Genomic DNA, 18,915 nt, shown 5'->3' with positions numbered 1-18,915 from the left:
TGGGGGCCGGAGTGGGAGTAGAAAATGTTCTGGTGTCAGTGAGAGTACACAATGCCCCGTCTTTGGTATTAGGGGGAGGAATAAAGCCCCATTGATGTCATTGGGCGGAATGGTGCCCATCATTGGTATCAGTGGGAGGAATAGTGTCTTATAATTGGTGTTAGTGGGAGGAATAGTGCCTCATCATGGTTATCGGTAGGAGGAATAGTGGCTCATCATTGGTGTCAGTGGGAGGAATAGTGCCTCATTGTTGTGCCAGTGGAAGGAATAGTGCCTCATCTTTAATATCAGTGGTAGGAATATTGCCTCATCATTGGTGTAAGTGGTAGGAATAGTGCCTCGTCATTGGCATCAGTAGGAGGAATAGTGCTTCATCATTGGTAGAAGAGGAATAGTGCCTCATCATTGGTGCCAGTGGGAAAAATAGTGCCCGATCATTGGTAGGAGAAATGGTGCTTTATCATTGGTGTTAGTGGTAGGAATAATCCCTGATCATTGGTATCAGTGTGCAGAATAGTGCCCCATTGTTGGAGTCAGTGGGAGGAATAGTGGTTCATCATTGTTATCAGTAGGAGGAATAGTGCCTCATCATTGGTATCAGTAGGAGGAATAGTGCTTTATTATTGGTGTTAGTGGTAGGAATAATCCCTGATCATTGGTATCAGTGGGCAGAATAGTGCCCCATTGTTGGTGTCAGTGGGAGGAATAGTGGTTCATCATTGGTATCAGTGGGAGGAATAGTGCCTCGTCATTGGAGTCAGTGGTGGGAATAGTGCTTCATCATTGGTGTTAGTGGTGGGAATAATCCCTGATCATTGGTATCAGTGGGCAGAATAGTGCCCCATTGTTGAAGTCAGTGGGAGGAATATTGCCTCATAATTGGTGTAAGTGGTAGGAATAGTGCCTTATCATTGGTATCAGTAGGAGGAATAGTACCTCATCATTGGTTTCAGTGGGAAAAATAGTGCCCTATCATTGGTATCAGTAGTAGGGATAAGGCCCCATCATTGGTATTAGTGGGCTGAATAGTGCCCCATTGTTGGTGACAGTGGGAGGAATAGTGCTTCATCATTGGTGTCAGTGGAACCAATAGTGCCCAATTGTATATGTCAGTGGCAGGAACTATGCCTCACTGTTGCTTACAGTTGGGGGGAATAATGCCCCAATGGCCGAAAAAAAGAAAGCAAAGGGCCCTTGGGCCACAGTTTGGAGACCACTGATCTATACCATGACCTGGATAAATGAGAACCTTCACACTCTTGAATGTCAGGTCCACTTTGAGCCTTTGTTGATAGCGGTCTTATACATAGATTCTTATTGTGTCACTGATCTCCTGATATTTATCATATGCAACTTCACATTAAATAGAATCCTAGGTGTCATGTGATGGGAGATAATGTGACCAAAATAATTATTACCGTATTTATCGGGATATTGCGCACACCCGCGTATAGCACGCACCCCCAACTTGGAAAGGAAATTTCAGAAAAATAAATACTTAGCTTGAATGCCCCTCGTCGGTGTCTTGCCCGGCGTCCATCGGCGGCCTTGTCCGGTCCGGCGTCCATCTGCGGCCTCGGTGGTGTCCTCCCGCGCTGTCTCTGAGTCGAATCCCTGCTTCCCGCGCTGTGTTTGAACGCCGCCGCCGACATATACCGAGCGCAGTACACTCGGGCACGCTCGGCCACGCTCGGCTAATTACGCATAAAGGCTAGGAGGCGTCACCGAGCGTGACCGCGAGCGAAGCCGAGCCTGGCCGAATGTACCCGAGTGTACTGCGCTCGGTATATGTCGGTGGCGCAGTTCAAACTCAGCGCGGGAAGCGGCGTATATCGCGCACCCATGATTTTCCCCCTATTTTAAGGGGAAAAAAGTGTGCGGTATACGCCGATAAATACGGTACGTTATTACATATTCTCCAGGTGGTGCAGACTGGTGACTTTTATAATTGGGTTTGTAGAGATTACAAAAGTATATAGCTTTATGGCAGTGGTTTAGATATTTATTACATAGAGTGAAACCAGCTGAAAATATTTGGATCCTCTTTGTTTTCTGTCCGTTATCCTGTATTAAGAACCTTACGTTTATTTACATCATGCAAACATTTCCTTTTTTGTTTTTTTTCAGTCCCACCAAACCTCACCGTTCCCAAAGGCAAATCTCCGATGGTCGCCAGGGAAGGAGATACAATAGAACTGCAGTGTCAAGTCTCTGGAAAGCCAAAGCCAATTATCATGTGGTCTAGAGCTGACAAAGAGGTTCCGATGCCTGATGGATCAATGCAGATGGAGAGTTATGATGGAATATTAAGGATTGTAAATGTGTCCAGGGAAATGACGGGAACATACAGGTGTCAAACCAGTCAATACAATGGATTTAATGTCAAGCCAAGAGAAGCCCTGGTTCAGCTGATCGTGCAATGTGAGTACAGAGGGTCATGGCCATTATGATTTTCTATAGCGTTTACATTGTCTTGTGGTCGTTAAGCTAATTTTATTTTTAAGAATTTGATGCTATTGACAGAAATTGTAGAAACTGCAGAGCAAGCCTATCTGAACTAGAAGTATTGGCAACATATAAAAAAAATGCATATTGACGACCGTCTGTCAACAGCATCATAACGGCAGTTTTTGTTCTTCTGAGTCCTCCGTGCAACATAGTTTATCGGCGGCGGGAGAGGGGGCCCCCTTCCGCCACTCTCCCACACCCTCCGCCGCTTACCGGAGCCGTCAGAGGCGAACGGGTGCTGTCTGTGGCTAGGTATGGAGACGAGTGAGGGGAAGATGGCCCCCATCCGTCTCCATACCATAGCAGGGCGGAAGCGGCGTCAAAACGTCACTTCCGCCCATACGTCTTAAAGGCACTTTTTTTTTTTTTTATTACAATTTTTTTTTATTGCATTTTAGTCTAAATATGAGATCTGAGGCCTTTTTGACCCCAGATATCATATTTAAGAGGACCTGTCATGCTTTTTTCTATTACAAGGAATGTTTACATTCCTTGTAATAGGAATAAAAGTGACCCATTTAAAAAAAAAAAAAAAAAAGTAAAAATCAAGTAAAAAAAATAAGAAAACATAAACTTTTTTTTTTTAAAGCGTCCTGTCCCGACGAGCTTGTGCGCAGAAGCGAACGCATACGTGAGTAGCGCCCGCATATGAAAACGGGGTTCAAACCACACAAGTGAGGTATCGCCACAATCGTTAGAGCGAGAGCAATAATTCTAGCTATAGACCTACTCTAACTCAAAAGATGCAACCTGTAGAATTTTTTAAACGTCGCCTATGGAGATTTTTAAGGGTAAAAGTTTGAAGCCATTCCACGAGCGGGCGCAATTTTGAAGCGTGACATGTTGAGTATCAATTTACTCGGCATAACATTATCTTTTTCACTATGTAAAAAAAATTGGGCTATCTATGCGTAACCTGATTCTATGAATCAGGCGCATAGATACGACCGGCCGGATTCAAAGATACGACGGCGTATCAGGAGATACGCCGTCGTATCTTCTTTGTGAATCTAGCCCTTTGTTTGCAGTCCATATCAGGAGAGCACCTAGGGTGACAACCATTGCTCCCTCCATAGACACATTGAGGAGTGACGTAGCCACCCTGGGAGAGGAAGTGTGTTATGTGCAGGATTACCAGGTGAAAATAAAGCAAAAGAATCAAAACAAATATAGCTACCACACCAAGCTGCAATCTATTATATTTTTGTTACTCTCATTTCCATCTTCCATTGTTTCATTCTCTTTTCATTCCCTCCCACCCTTCTTTCCCTTTTTTACTCTCACTGCCTTCCTTTCCTTTTTCCTCTTTTTTTATTTCTGTTGCCATTTCCCATTATGTCCTCTTTCAATAACTACTAAAGAATCTGCGGCCTGGTAAATCTTCCATTTGGGTTCCTCTGCAAATAATAGTTTGACAAATGATTTTTTATTTTTTATGCCTGCTGCCTAATTAGCAAATAGTAACCTATTTCAAAGTTCATGCTTAAGTTGTCCCATGTTCTGTACCTATGTCACAGTCAATTAGCACCACGAGATTACAATTCCACAAGACAGATACTTGCTGTATCGGCACTGCTCACAATGCAAACTCCTAGAAGTCATGAGTACCCACACAATGTATTTCTAATGAGGCAATGTTTTCTTTTCTACCTTAAGGAATAATTAAAGGTTACAATGTTATCCAAGGTTATACAAACCATAGCGTTGGCATCTGTTTTATACCTGCTTGCAAATTATTCTCTCATTTAATAATAGATGGATTTTTAGGTTTCCTTCGCAAAGTGTTTTTGTATTTTTCTGAAACACAAAATCTAATATGTGCTCAACTCTATTGAGAGAATGATAAACGTTCTACTGAAGGATTGTTAACATTTGCATTTGGAGGTCTGGCTCCAGCATGAAAGCACAGTAAAGACAGCAGATGACCAAAATTCTTTGAATAATTATTAATAGGGGAATGATTCCTAAGGCCATGCCAAAAGTGTTTGGATTGTATTAGAAATGTATAGGATTGAGGACTTTGGCTTTTGTAAAAAAAAAAAAAAAAAGTATTTTTCTTGGGCTGTTTTGATCTGAATTACATCTCTGACTTCTTTTAAATGTAAAAAATAAATACAAACCCAATTTTGAGCTTGCTATGACCCATGAAATTCTCTGCAATAAGTTGTGGCTTTCGTGGCCTTTCCTCGAGGACCCCCCTACATGACCCGCATGGAAAGACCACAAAAATCATAACTTACTGCAGCAAATTTCATGGGTCACGACAAGCTCAAAATTGTGTTTTGATTTTTTTATAAATACTTATAGGTGTAAGAGATTTCAGATCAGGAATTCAGTTCAGAACGGCATGAGAAAATAACTTTTCTTGGCTAGAAAAGATATTTGCAAGTATTTTGTGGAACCCGTACTTACAGGGTTATTTTTTTACAGCTTAAAAATGGCTGGTAAGTTTGCCTTAAAGGATCACTAAAGGAATGTTTTTTTTTTAAATAACAAACATGTTATACTTGCCTCCACTGTGCAGCTCGTTTTGCACAGAGTGGCCCCGAACCTGGTCTTCTGGGGTCCCTCGGCGGCTATCTCGGCTCCCCCACAAGGACTCAACACATTGAGTGCTGAGTGCTTGCGGGCACTCTCCCGTGATACAGCCGGCGGCCATAGCCACTCACTGTAACACTCGGCCCCGCCCCCGGCGCGCCACGTCATTGGATGTGATTGACAGCAGCGCAAGCCAATGGTTGCGCTGCTTTCAATCAACTAATGAATGAGCCAGGAAAACAGCCATGAAGCCTGTTCGTTCATGGCACGAGACTTTCGAGGGGTCAGGTAGGTAATCGGGGGCTCTGGGGAGCCACTAATACTCAAATGTTTTTCACCTTAATGCATAGAATGCATTAGGGGAAAAAACATTTACCTTTACAACAACTTTAAAGAATTTTAGTCAGAAGGCGTATACCACCCACAGGATTGAGGAACTGTCTGTATATTGATTATGTAAGTAGGATTGGCAGAAAGGGCCAAAAAAGTCACAACTTATCCAGCAGATTTCATGAGTCCATTTTTTTAGCTGGTAGGAAACCACTTCACCAAATTTATTTGCCTACCACGCTCATGGTTAGGCTAGTAGTAAGCCATAATAATCAGTTGTTCAAAGATTCCTTAATAAGCCAATCCACTTCTCCGCATTTCCACCTCCATGCTGGCTGATAACTGTAATGCCGTGTACACGCGATCATTTTTCGGCTTTTTCAGCCTTTAAAAAACAAAGTTTTTTCCAACTTCATCATTAAAACGATGTTGCCCACACACGATCGTGAAGAAAAATGCTCTTGCAAAGCGCGGTGACGTACAACACGTATGACGGCACTATAAAGGGGAAGTTCCATGCGGATGACGCCACCCTTTGGGCTGCTTTAGCTGATTCCGTGTTAGTAAAAGACAATTTGCGCTTTTCTGTCTGTTACAGCGTGATGAATAAGCTTACTCCATGACGAACGGTAGTTTTACCAGAACGAGCGCTCCCGTCTCATAACTTGCTTCTGAGCATGCGCGTGTTTTTCACGTCGTTAAAGCCCACACCCGATCATGTTTTACAACCCGAAAAAAATCGAGCATGTTCGAATTTTTTTTTTTTGTCTTTTTTCAGAACCCGAAAAATGCTCTGAAGACGATCATTTTAAATGACATATTTAAAAAATCAAAGTTTTTTACAACCCGAAAAATGATCGTGTGTACGCTGCATTATTGTTGCGATACTGTGAATTTTTCTATATATGCACTTTGGTATATATATTTAATTTTCACTGGTTTTGAAATTATATAAATGGTTGGAGGCCCAGAAATGCCTAGGAAAATGCTAAGCCTACCTAACCCCCTTCCCTTTTGGGTCAGCCTGAAAAATTTGCTATCTCCGTTCCACCAACTTATCACTTGCTCACACATAGATTTATTTCCACGGCGTATTTCCTTGATTTATAGTCTACTTCTATTAATCTGAACAATCTTGAAGTTTGTAAAATTACTTTACGAAGAATTCCACACATTTACATCCTAGAATTCAGTGACATATATTCACGATGCCCTTTGAGTAGGCACCTTTGTAGGACATCGGCCTTTGGCGCGATTTTAGTCAAACAAGTGACTTTGTAAAGGTAATTTCTACAAATCATTTTCTTTGTCAATCATAGAAATGTCTCACGACTAAACGTAATGCTTATTATTGCAGGTACAGCAGAAATACAGAACACGGCCATTAATGTGTTAGAGTTTATTTCGGTTTTCACTTCTTTCCTTCTAGAATTGTTTCAGAGCTTGAGTAGCACAGCTGGCGTTCTGAACAGGACTAAAAGGAAAGCCATTAAGAACTGTGCAACAGTTGGAATTAGCTAAACTTCTCCTTATGATGGCCAATACCTAGATATAGAAATGTCAAAGCAAAGTATATTTGCAGATTCACCTAGGAGATTTAAGATAAAAACTACTATAAAACTGCCATGTCCATTAAACTGTGGCCAGTAGGTTTAGAAGGGCCAATAAGGAGAATTTTCTTTCACTTTAAAAGGGAGAAGCTATAGGGGTTGATTTACTAAAACTAGAGGGCCAGATCCAGAAAGAAATACATTGGCGCAGCGTATCAGACATACACTACGCCGCCGTACCTTACCTGGCGCATTTTCGAAACCTCAGCGAGTTCGCACCGTAAGTTAAGGCGGCGTAGTGTATTTCTGGCGGTGTATTTCAAATTGGGCGGGTTGGGGGCGGGTTTCATTTAAATGAAGCGCGTCCCCGCGCCGAATAAAATGCGCATGCGTCGTTCCTAAATTTCCCGCCGTGCATTGCGCTAAATGACGTCGCAACGACGTAATTTTTTTAACTTGGACGTGAGTTACGTCCATCCCTATTCACGGACGACTTACGCAAAAAAAATATTTTGACGCGGGAACGACGGCCATACTTAACATGGCAATTCTATGTATACGCCAAAAAATACCAGCTTTAACTATACGCTGTAAAAAGCCGACTACAGACGACGTTAGAAAATGCGACGGCCGCACGTACGTTCGTGGATCGTCGTAAATCGCTAATTTGCATACCCGACGCGGAAAACGCCACCCAGCGGACGCCGAAGTATTGCATCTTAGATCCGAAGGCGTACGAAGACGTACACCTGTCGGATCTAACCCAGAAGCCGTCGTATCTTGTTTTGAGGATTCAAAACAACGATACGACGCGGGAAATTTGAAAGTACGCCGGCGTATCAGTAGATACGCCGGCATACTTCGTCTGTGGATCTGGCCCAGAGAGTGCAAAACCTGGTGCAGTTCTGCATTGAAACCAATCGGCTTTCATTTTTTTTTTTTGTAAAAGCTTAATTTAACGATCTGAAGTTAGAAACTGATTGGCTACTATGCATAGCTGCACCAGATTTTGCACTCTCCAGCTTTAGTAAATCGACCCCCATAGTGTACATGAAATAGAAGCTGTTGCTGGGAAAACATAGGGAAAATTTACAAATTTCATAGGAAAAGATTTGGATCAGGTGGGTACTTTTTTTGTTCTTGAAGAAAGGAGGCTAGCCCCTGGAAGCCTCACATCTAAGTGTTCTGTAAAGATGAATGGAGTGGCAACCTCAGCCTGGACTTTGGCTAGGCTACGTCCCCAAGCGTTTCGCTCCACTCCCTGGAGCTGTCATGATACTTATTTTTTTCTGGTTGTACTGTAGCAGTCAATCCTTTTGCTGCTCTCGCCGAGTCTGCCTGTAAAAATCGTACAGTTCCACAACACCACATACAGCTATAAGGCATTCCCCAAACATGGTATTTACTTACATTTTGTATTTTCAATGCTGCCCTAGAAACAGCATGGAAAGACACTCTCTCTGCTTTTTTGCTTTGGTATATGACCACCATGGCAGTGCCCAGCTTCCCATGCCTTTTTTTTTTTTTACAGTAATTTGACTATTAGTCGTAACAATGGCCAAAGTTTAACATCAACATTGCCCCCACCACCACCCACTTCATAGACTTTGGTTTGCTGGCAGATTTCCCCTTCATTCATCATTACTTAAGCTGGCTCTACTTCTTGCTTGGTAGTTCTGCAAGGGACTGTGTTATACCATCCTCTCACAGTACATGCTTCTTAGTATGCCCTGGGAATAATGGGCCAGATCCACAGAGGAAATACGCCGGAGTATCTACTGATACTCCGGCGTATTTTCAAATTTGCCGCGTTGTATCTTTATTTGTAATTCCCAAAAAAGATACGACAGTATGCAAATTAGCTGATTACGGCGATCCACGAAGATACGCGCGTTCATCGCAATCTCTTACGTCGTCGCTAGTTGGTTTTTCCCGTCGCAAACTTAGGCCTGCTTTTTCATGGCTTACATTTAGAACAGCCATGTTAAAGTATGGCTGTCGTTCCCGCATCGAAATTTTAATTATTTTTTTGCGTAAGACGTCCGGGAATACGAAACGACGTAACGCACGTCGTCGTTCAAAAAATACATCGGGGCGCCGTAATTTCGCGCAAAGCACGTCAGGAAATTTTCACACGGAGCATGCGCAGAACGTTCGGCGCCGGAATGCGCCTAATTTAAATGGTACACGCCCCATTTGAATTAGGCGGGCTTGCGCCGGACGGCTTTACGTTACACCGCCGTAAGTTTACACGCAAGTGCTTGGTGAATCAGGCACTTGCGCTGAAAAGTTGCGGCGGTGTAACGTAAAGGGGATACGTTACGCCGCCGCAGATATCTGTGAATCTGACCCAATCGATTTTCTATGTGGACAATGTATCTTATTTCAGCAATTTGTTATCATTCTGTGCTCTCCTTCTGTCATGTTCAATGATCTTTCCCTTCACAGCTAATATGCAAGTCCCTGTAAATCCTCTTTTATATACCTTTAGTTCATTAGTACATACACTATATTGCCAAAAGTATTGGGACACCTGCCTTTGACTGCACTGGTGAGCAGTCATGTTGAAACAACAAGGGACCATCTCCAAACTGTTTCCATAAAGTTGGGAGCATGCAAAATGTCTTGGTATGCTGACGCCCTGGGCTTGGGGAACCTGACCTCAACCCGATAGAACACCTTTGTGGTGAATTAGAGGGTAGACTGCGAGCCAGGCCTTCTTGTCCAACATCAGTGCCTGACCTTACGAATGCGCTTCTGGAAGAATGGTCAAACATTCCCATAGACACACTCCTAAACCATGTGGACAGCCTTCCCAGAAGAGTTGAAGCTGTTATAGCTGCAAAGGGAGGGCCAACTCAATATTGAACCCTATGGACTAAGACTGGGATGCCATTAAAGTTCATGTGTGTGTAAAAGCAAGTGTCCCAATACTTTTGACACTATAGTGTATATGTCCTACTGCTGTCTCCCGTCACCTTAGAGTCTCCAAAGGCGAAATCACTCACCTGACATTACTGACATTACTGACCTCATATGTTTATGTTGACCAATAAGAGTGTATTTCATACGAATCTGTCTTAAATCTGGAGTCATGCTATGTGACACGGAGATTTTTACCACCAGAGGTACATGTCTTGCCATTTGGGAAACACATCTAGCACACGGGCAACTTCCTGCCCTCTGCCACTCAAAATGATCGACTTGCATAAGCTAACTGATGTAACTGCGTCCCGAGATGAAAAAATATATACTTGGTTAGAAACGCAGCGTACGCTGTAAGGTGACTGCATTGAATAATCGAAGATAAAATGCTAATGCTGAGGTTTATGAAATTCTGAAATGGAATGAAAAAAGGCTACAGTAAGTAGGAAGATTGCAAGTTTAGGAAGTGAATTGAAAATGGCGAGATAAAGGAAGGTTTGAAGATAAGCAAACTGCCAGAAAAAGGTCCGAATTTTTCTACTGTAGCTGAAGAATCCATTAAAACAATATGAAAGGGTGGAAGTTTTTCAGTATTTTAACTCCCAATCATAAGGTAAAAATACACATTAATCTATTTGTGCTCTTATGTTTTAACTCATCCACTCACGATATTACTGTCTTCATAAATTACCCTGTTCATGATGAACACGCTCACGTTGACCGATGTATATGTGTATACATCACATTTTATGTTCTTGGGTAAATGACTTACCTCCCACCTGTCCGGATTTACAAGGAAGGTCATTAGTTTCAGATACAGACAAGGTTGTTTTTCTAGACGTTGGACATGTTTAATTCAAAAGCTACTGTAGTTGTGTGTAATATACGACTGTGAGCAATTTTAGTTGATAGGTTTAGAGTTCTGGGTTTAGAGTTCAGGAGTTATTCTTACTGTCCCGTTGTTTTTTTTGTTTTTTTTGCTACTATCTCAATACAGGGCACTTTCACCCCCTTCCTGTCCAAGACATTTTTCAGCTTTCAGCGCTGTTTTTTTCCCACAAATTGAGTTTCTTTTGGTGGTATTTGATCACCTCTGCCGTTTTTTATTTTTTGCGCTATAAACAAAAATATAGCGACAATTTTGAAAAAAAATCTATATTTTTTACTTTTGCTATAATAAATATCCCCCCAAAAAAATTTAAAAAATGTCCTCAGTTTAGGCCGATACGTATTCTTCTACATATTTCTGGTAAAAAAATTGGTTGGTTTGCGCCAAAGTTATCTACAAAATAGGGGATAGATTTATAGCATTTTTATTTATTTTTTACAAGTAATGGCGGCGATCTGCGATTTTTATTGTGACTGCGATATTGCGGCGGACACATCAGAAACTTTTGACACATTTTTGAGACCATTTATATTTATACAGCGATCCCTGCTATAAAAATGCATTGATTACTGTATACATATGACTGTCAGGGAAGGGGTTAAAACTAGGGGGCGATCAAGGGGTTAAATGTGTTCCCTATGGAGTGATTCTAACTGTAGGGGGAGGGGACTGACTGGGGAGGTGACTGATCGGTGTCCCTATGTACAAGGGACACATCATCGGTCTCCTCTCCCTGACAGGACGTGGATCCATGGTCCTGCTCAGTTAATAGGCAATCGGAGGTGCCCAGCGGGCACGCGCATCGTGTCCCCAGTGACGCGGCGCGCCCGCCCCCTAGTGGCCTGGGAAGCAGAAGACGTCATATGACGTCTTCCCAGAACGAAAGCCTCATCGTTCCGCCGTCATATGACGGCGGGGCGGTAGGCAATTAGTTAAAAAATCCACAAATGCTTGCTTTCAGAAATTAAAAAAACAGGTGCGTATTTTATCTATTGTGATGGGTTACGATTCACTTCCTGGCTGACCACTTTTGCACTTTCTAAAATATAATCTGCTGTTTCCATCCAAATAGTAGTATACCTAACTTTATTACTTTTTTTATTTGTTTTTTTATTCTAGTCAGTTTTAATCCCGAAATACAAAGTGTTTAACCCACTTTGTTGTTTTTCCTAATACCAGTGGAACCTTCCTTGCCTTTAAGGAGCTTGCAATCTAAGGCCCCCTAACTCACATTCATACATACACATTGTAGGGCCAAGTTAGATAGGAACCAATCAGCCTAATCACATGTCTTTGGAGTGTGGGAGGAAACCAGAGTACCTGGACGAAACCCACATAGGCACAGGCAGAACATGCAGGAAGTGCTATGGTTGGAATTTGGACCAATGACTCCAGTGCTGCTAGACAGAAGGAAGTGCTAAACACTGAGCCACTGTGCTACCCCAGTCTCAAGGCGGCCTACTACAGTGGTTCTCGGGTACCCCCAACAGGCCATGTTTGCAGGTTTTCCTTTATCTTGCACAGGTGCTTTAAATCGGAGTCAATGGCTTGGTATTTTGGACAGCTATTTTATCTAATAGAAATTCCCAAAACATGACCTGTTGGGGGTACTTGAGGACAGGGTTGACAACCATTGGCCTACTAGATGGTATTAATGGCACCCCAGTCTTAGTCCGTAGGGTTCAATTTTGAGTTGGCCCACCCTTTGCAGCTATAACAGCTTTAACTCTTCTGGGAAGGCTGTCCACAACGGTTTAGAAGTGTGTCTATGGGAATTTTTTACCATTGTTCCAGAAGCGCATTTGTGAGGTCAGACACTGATATGGATGGGAAGGCCTGGCTCACAGTCTCTACTCTAATTCATCCCAAAGGTGTTCTCTGTGTAGGCCAGTCAAGTTCCTCCACCCGAAACTCACTCATCCATGTCTTTATGGACCTTGCTTTATGCACTGGTGCACAAAGCAAGTTGGAACAGTATGTTGGAACAGGAAGGGGCCATCCCCAAACTATCCCCACAAAGTTGGGAGGATGAAATGGTCCAAAATGTCTTAGTATGCTGATGCCGTAAAGGGGCAAAGCCCAACCCCTGAAAAAAAAAACCCACACCATAATCCCCCTTCCACAAAATTATTTGGACCAATGCACAAAGCAAGGTCCAAGCAATTGTGGAAGAATGGTGAAACATTCCCATAGACACACTCCTAAACCTTGTGGACAGCCTTCCCAGAAGAGTTGAAGCTGTTATAGCTGCAAAGGGTGGGCCAACTCAATATTGAACCCTACAGATTAAACTGGGATGCCATTAAAGTTTATTAGCTGGATTCAAATAGACGGCCATACTTAACATTACTAGTCCAGCTATTTGATGGAATAACTTTACGCCTGAAAATGACTTACGTAATATATATATATATATATATATATATATATATATATATATATATATATAGTAACCACTGTAACAGATATAAGGTGGTGTAATATACAGGATTTATTTTATGATATGTGAGCATTTCCTTGACATCCAGTGAGAATGGAGAATAATAGAAAAATAGAAAACATAGAAAAGTGAGGGCAAATAAAGACAGAGTAGTCCATTCAGTTAGAACTTCCTGGCCCCCAAATATTGCTTGCTGTTTTGCTATTTCACATTTATTTATACAAAGTTTTATTTACCCCATCTTAAGCCATTTGTACATAATTGCATATGTAATGAGTGTATTTGACGGCCCCATGTAGATAGTGTATTCAAAATCTTTCTGTGAACCAAAGTCCAGTAAAAAGCAATGCACCAAATGTTCTATGCATCAGGCTAATAACCCAGCAATAACAGACCTACGTGATACCTTGCGCATGAGAGATTAAACATTTTTTTTTTCCTCTTCATCTTCTTCTTTTTTACATTTTTAAACATCGAATTTGGGTTCAGTGTAAGTTCAAGGCAAAAAGAAAAAGCATATCTGCTTCCTGCAGCAGTTGTCATGCCTTTTCATAAATTCAATGTGGCATGAATTAAATCTTCTTTTCTTTTGTATAAATGTAAGTGGAGTTACTGCTAAATAGTACAAATAATGACATTTGTATAAAATCTGCTATATGCTTGTTAGTTTAAACATACATTTTGGTAAATCATGTTTTGCTGTGGCAACCTATAATGCCCCGTACACACGAGCGGTTATCCCGAGGGAAGGAATTCCTCTCAAGTCTGCCTTGCATACACACAGTCACACAAAAGTCCGGTGAACTTTTGACTGCCAAGACTATGGCGAGCCGCCAAAATGAAGTTCTATGCTTCCGAGCATGCGTTGAATTGTTAACGAACATGCATGTTTTTTTTCCCGTCGGAAAAGCATACAGACAAACTGTTTTCCTGCTAGGATATTTTCCAGACGGGAAAAAATAGATCCTGCTCTCTTTTTTTTTTTTTTTCGGCAGTTTTCCTGTGGGAAAAAGTCAAGGCATGTACACACCGCTCAGAATCTTGTCAAGAAAAAAATAAAATTTCCTGACGAGATTCTTGGCAAGATTCTCTTGCCGGCCGAGTGTACACACGGGCCATTCAAAATAACCGCCGTTCTTTTGAATGGCACGAAAGCGGTGATGTCATCGACTATGACGAGCAGGCGCTCGTCACATTCGATGCTGTCGCCGCCATCTTGCTTCACCCTACCTATTCCTTGGAAGCTACTGCGCATGCGTCAAAGTCATTTCGAACATGCGCGGGTGTCCATGGAGAGGTAAGTATACACACTCTCGGGTTTTTCGGCAGGAAAACACTGCCGGGAATCTCACGACAAGAAAATAGAGAGCTGGTTCTCTATTTTTCTCGTCTCGATTCTGGGCAGTTTTCTTGACGAGAAACCTTAATGTCTCGTACATACGCGCGGTATACTCGGCAAGAAAGCTCTGCCAGCAGCTTTCTTGCCAAGAAAACCGTGCGTGGGTACGAGGCTTTAGATGGAGCATACACACATTCAGGATTCCCGACGAAAAGCTCTCATCGCAGTTTTTCCGACGGGAAAACCGGTCGTGTGTACGGAGCATTAGACAATTTAGTGCCAGTGTAACTCCTCCTCCATTGGGCTCAGGCTACAATAAGGCTTCTGCCTTATTTGTTTCTTTGTTCCTTGTTTTTACTTGGAAGCATAGCCTGCCTGTGTGCTCCAGTGGTCAGACTTGTGGTGCAAGGGCCTCTTGTACAACACTTCAATGGGAAATTCATTGTTCTGCTGTTTCTCTGCCTCCTGCTGACATGTTCTCTGCAGTCCTAACCACCAGCTCTAAGCCTGCTATGCAGCTGAGAACATAGGTCATATTATCACTTATTTAAAAAAAAAAAAAGTTGATTTTATATATTTATTTTTTTTCATGTACATGCACAAACGTTTTTTATTGCATTTCAATTTAACAGACTTGGTGGTTTTACAAGGTGAGGGCTAACATATACTTGAATCGCTACTCTCTGAATACACACTAGAGGGTGCTACACCAGGATCATTACTCATGTTCAAAGGCACAAAGAAAGAAAAAAAATAGTGCTCTCCATATTAAACCTTTTATTGTTGCAAAAGAGATACACTTGCTTGTACACAGGTCAAAGCAAGCCTTCAGGCTTGGCATAGCCCTAAGATGGCAGTGCTATACTTCATCTCCTTTACCCCTGCATGGGCTGCACTATACATTGATCTCCTCAAGCTACCAAAACACAGTCACAAGCTCCACTCTGTCCACACAATCCCTTAACCTCTTTCCAACACATTTAGTTGGCAATGGCATCATCAGGGGGCCATCATATCCAAATTAAGAATTGTTTTGTTTTTCAGTGAAGCTAAAGGAGAAAGAAAGATTTGTTGCCATTGGCTCCAGAGTTAATAAAATAGACTCCTTATTGTTAATTAGCCTAGAGAGGGGAACTACTAATGGACACCTTTTAATATTTGCAGATTAGTTGTGTACTGCACCCTATACTCCAGCTATGTCAGAGGGCTGTTTTTTGACTGATTTTGGCCCTTTTGATAATATGTGGACCAGTTTAAATTTGGCAAGAAGAGGTATTTTTCATTATGTGATCTCTTTCTGTGGGGAAAAATATGCAAAACAATGAGACTAATTAGTTGAACTTTATTGGCACACATACGAGTCAAGGATAGTTAAAAGGAAACGTCTGTGTTCTATTAAAAGCTTATTAACCTCCTTACTAACTACCAAAAACACTTTAATTTCACCTTTCCCATTGATTGCAATAAATCTCACCAAAATGGCAACAGTTTAGAGAAACCTAATTTTTAACGAAAATTAAAAGTCTTAATGTTACTCATACCTAGAACATGTCTGTGATCCTGTTGTGATTTCCTTCACTTTCTAATGTTTCCTTCACTTTAACAATAAAAAGAAAACTAACCATTGCCCACTCGATCTAAATATACAAAGTCTTATTTTAAACCACTTGAGAAACATTATTTTGCTGCGTCCTATGTTATCATACTGTAGATCAGGGGTGCCCAACCAGTGGTCCGGGGGCCACATGTGGCCCGCAGAGCCCTCTGATGTGGCCCGCGACCTCCTGCTCTGGGATGGAATAGAATACTGTTAATTAAGGCCAGTTTATTACTAAAATCACAGGGCCAGATCCACAGCCAGGCGGCGCAACTTAACTTTTCCCATTTAAGTTACACCGCTGCAAATTTCCCAAGTTAGTGCCCGATCCACAAAGCACTAACCTGGAAATTTGCAGCGGTGTAACTTAAATCTGTCCGGCGCAAGGCGTGCCCAATCTAATGGGGCAAATCCCATTTAAATTAGGCGTGCTCCCGCGCCGGACGTACTGCGCATGCTCCCGACGCGATTTTCCCAACGTGCTTTGCGCGAAATTACGTTACGCCGAGTTTTGTGAATCGCGCCGGGTAAAAAAAGTTGCGGCGGGAAAAAAAAGAGATGCGGCGGGAAAAAAATAATTTAAAAAAAAATTTGACAGCGTCGCGGGAAAGAAGGGTCTACTTTTACATGGTGTACTAACTTTACACTTTGTAAAAGTAGCCCTAATTTTGCGTTTGCAAACTAACAGCTTACGGAGACTTCACGAAGGGAAACCGCTTTGTGGATCTCCGTAAGTGCTAATTTGCATACCCGACGCGGAATTTTGACGAGAAATGCCCCCAGCGGCGGCCGAGGTACTGCATCCTAAGATCCGACAGTGTAAAACTATTACACCTGCCGGATCTTAGGAATATCTATGCGTAACTGATTCTGTGAATCAGTCGCATAGATAGAAACAGGGATACGACGGCGTATCAGTAGATACGCCGGCGTATCCCTTTTGTGGATCTGGCCCACAGTGTATATATGGGCATATCAGTTCTGCAGTGGTTACTGGGCTGCTTTCAAACTGATCTGCAGGTGCAGATCAGCGCACCTGCGGGTTACCTGCACTAAGCCATAGACGTCTGTTAATAACCTGCGAGTTTGGTGAGCTTTCTGAAAGTGCACCAAACCTGCAGAATATAAAAGGAGTCTATTGCAAAGTGCAGGAAGGCCAAAGGTACACTGCGTTGCACCAGCGCTGTGGGTAAACCGCAGTGCATCAGTGTAAAAGCAGCCATGGGCCCCTTTCACATGGTCAGTCCGAAGCAATTGGATCCTCCATTCATCTCTAAGGAGTGGCAGATTTAAACCGACTTATGTGTTAATTTCTCCAATCTGATCCTCAAAAAAAAAAAAAAAAAAAGAGTATAGTGGGCCGTGTCCGCTCTGCATAGACCTGCCATCCGCCCACTCCGCTTATTGTGGCCCGCGACCGGTTACCAAGCCGCTTAAGTGGCCCTCGCACTTCAAAAGTTTGTGCACCCCTGCTGTAGATGAAAAGCAGATTCATATATTTGTGTTCTCCCGACTTGAATACTGCAATGCTCTACTCGCTAGGGTACCTAGAAAATCCACTATTAATCAACTTCAATATGTTCAAAATTCTGCAGCCAGACTAGGTCTGGTACAAGTGATCATATTACACCCCTGAAGTCCTTGCACTGGCTTCTCGTCAGGTTTCGCATAGACTTTAAGATTCTCTTGCTCACCTACAAAACTCTTCATGGCTTGGCACCTCATTATCTCTCTGAACTTTTATCAACTTAACCCCCCCCCCCCCCCCCCTCGTAACCTCCACTCCTCAAATGTTGGTCTTCTGTGTCCCCTCTACTCACCCACACTCAATGGGAGACTCTTCATTCACCTACTATGCCCTAAATTTTGGAATTCACTTCCTAAGAACATCAGAGAGTCATCTTCTCTAAACTCATTCAAATTAAATCTGAAAACTTTTTTTTTCTTTCGACAAGCTTTCATGTAATCGTCCCTTTTTTCCCTCTGTTTTACCATGTGTATTTATTGTGTTTTTTGTTTCTCTTGTCTTCGTAAAGTGCTTTGAGACACTACCTTTAACCAGTAGACCTCCAGAGATTTACCCCTCTTTCTGGCCAGGTCGTTTTTTGTGATACGGCACAACGTTACTTTAACTGACAATTGCACAAGTGACGCTGTGCGCAAACAAAATGAATGCCCCCCCCCCCACAAATAGAGCTTTCTTTTGGTGGTATTTGATAACCTCTGCATTTTTTGGCCTATAAACAAAAAAAATGTTAATTATGAAAAAATATATTTTTTACTTTCTGCTCGAAAACCTATTCAATAAAAAAAATTGAACACTCAATGGGAGACTCCCGCTGCTGTCAATCAAACTCGGTTGGCAAATCAGGAGTGAGGGGGTGGGGCCGAACCGCTGCCATGTGTCTGAATAGATACACAGAGCTGCAGCTTGGCTTGGGTGCCCCCATAGCAAGCTGCTTTCTGTGGGAGCACTCAACAGGAGGGAAGGGCCAAGAGCTCCAGACAGTTATTTTTATATTAGGGGCAATCAAAGGGTTAAATGTGGTCCTGGCCAGTGCTTTCTCACTGTGGGGTGGTGCTTTTACTAGAGGAAGTCATTGATTCATGTTCCTGTTTTGCAGGAACACAGGATCAATACCTTCTACTACTGACAGAACAGCAATCTGACTTGTTTACATAGGCAGATTGTCGTTCTAAGGGTGTAGAGTATAATGGGCGTGATGATGACTCATTAATTAATTGATTTTCTGATACAATCTCAGGGTTACCCATTTCTGCGGCTGATTTCAAATTAAG

General features: G+C 42.3%; 1 protein-coding gene across 3 annotated transcripts in view; it reads left to right on the top strand.

The window, feature by feature from the left end:
* MDGA2 (MAM domain containing glycosylphosphatidylinositol anchor 2) overlaps positions 1-18,915 on the top strand; it is a 768,978-nt gene that overhangs the window by 621,901 nt on the left and 128,162 nt on the right. For all 3 annotated transcript variants that reach the window (XM_040332615.1, XM_040332614.1, XM_040332616.1), the window contains exon 8: positions 2,128-2,421. In XM_040332615.1, the coding sequence (XP_040188549.1) occupies positions 2,128-2,421 (294 nt within the window). The remainder of the gene's footprint in view (positions 1-2,127; positions 2,422-18,915) is intronic.

Source organism: Rana temporaria, chromosome 13 (genome assembly GCF_905171775.1).
Source record: "Rana temporaria chromosome 13, aRanTem1.1, whole genome shotgun sequence".
Lineage (NCBI taxonomy): Eukaryota > Metazoa > Chordata > Amphibia > Anura > Ranidae > Rana > Rana temporaria.
Note: the sequence above shows the minus strand (reverse complement) of the source record. Positions and strands in the feature narration are given on the sequence as shown.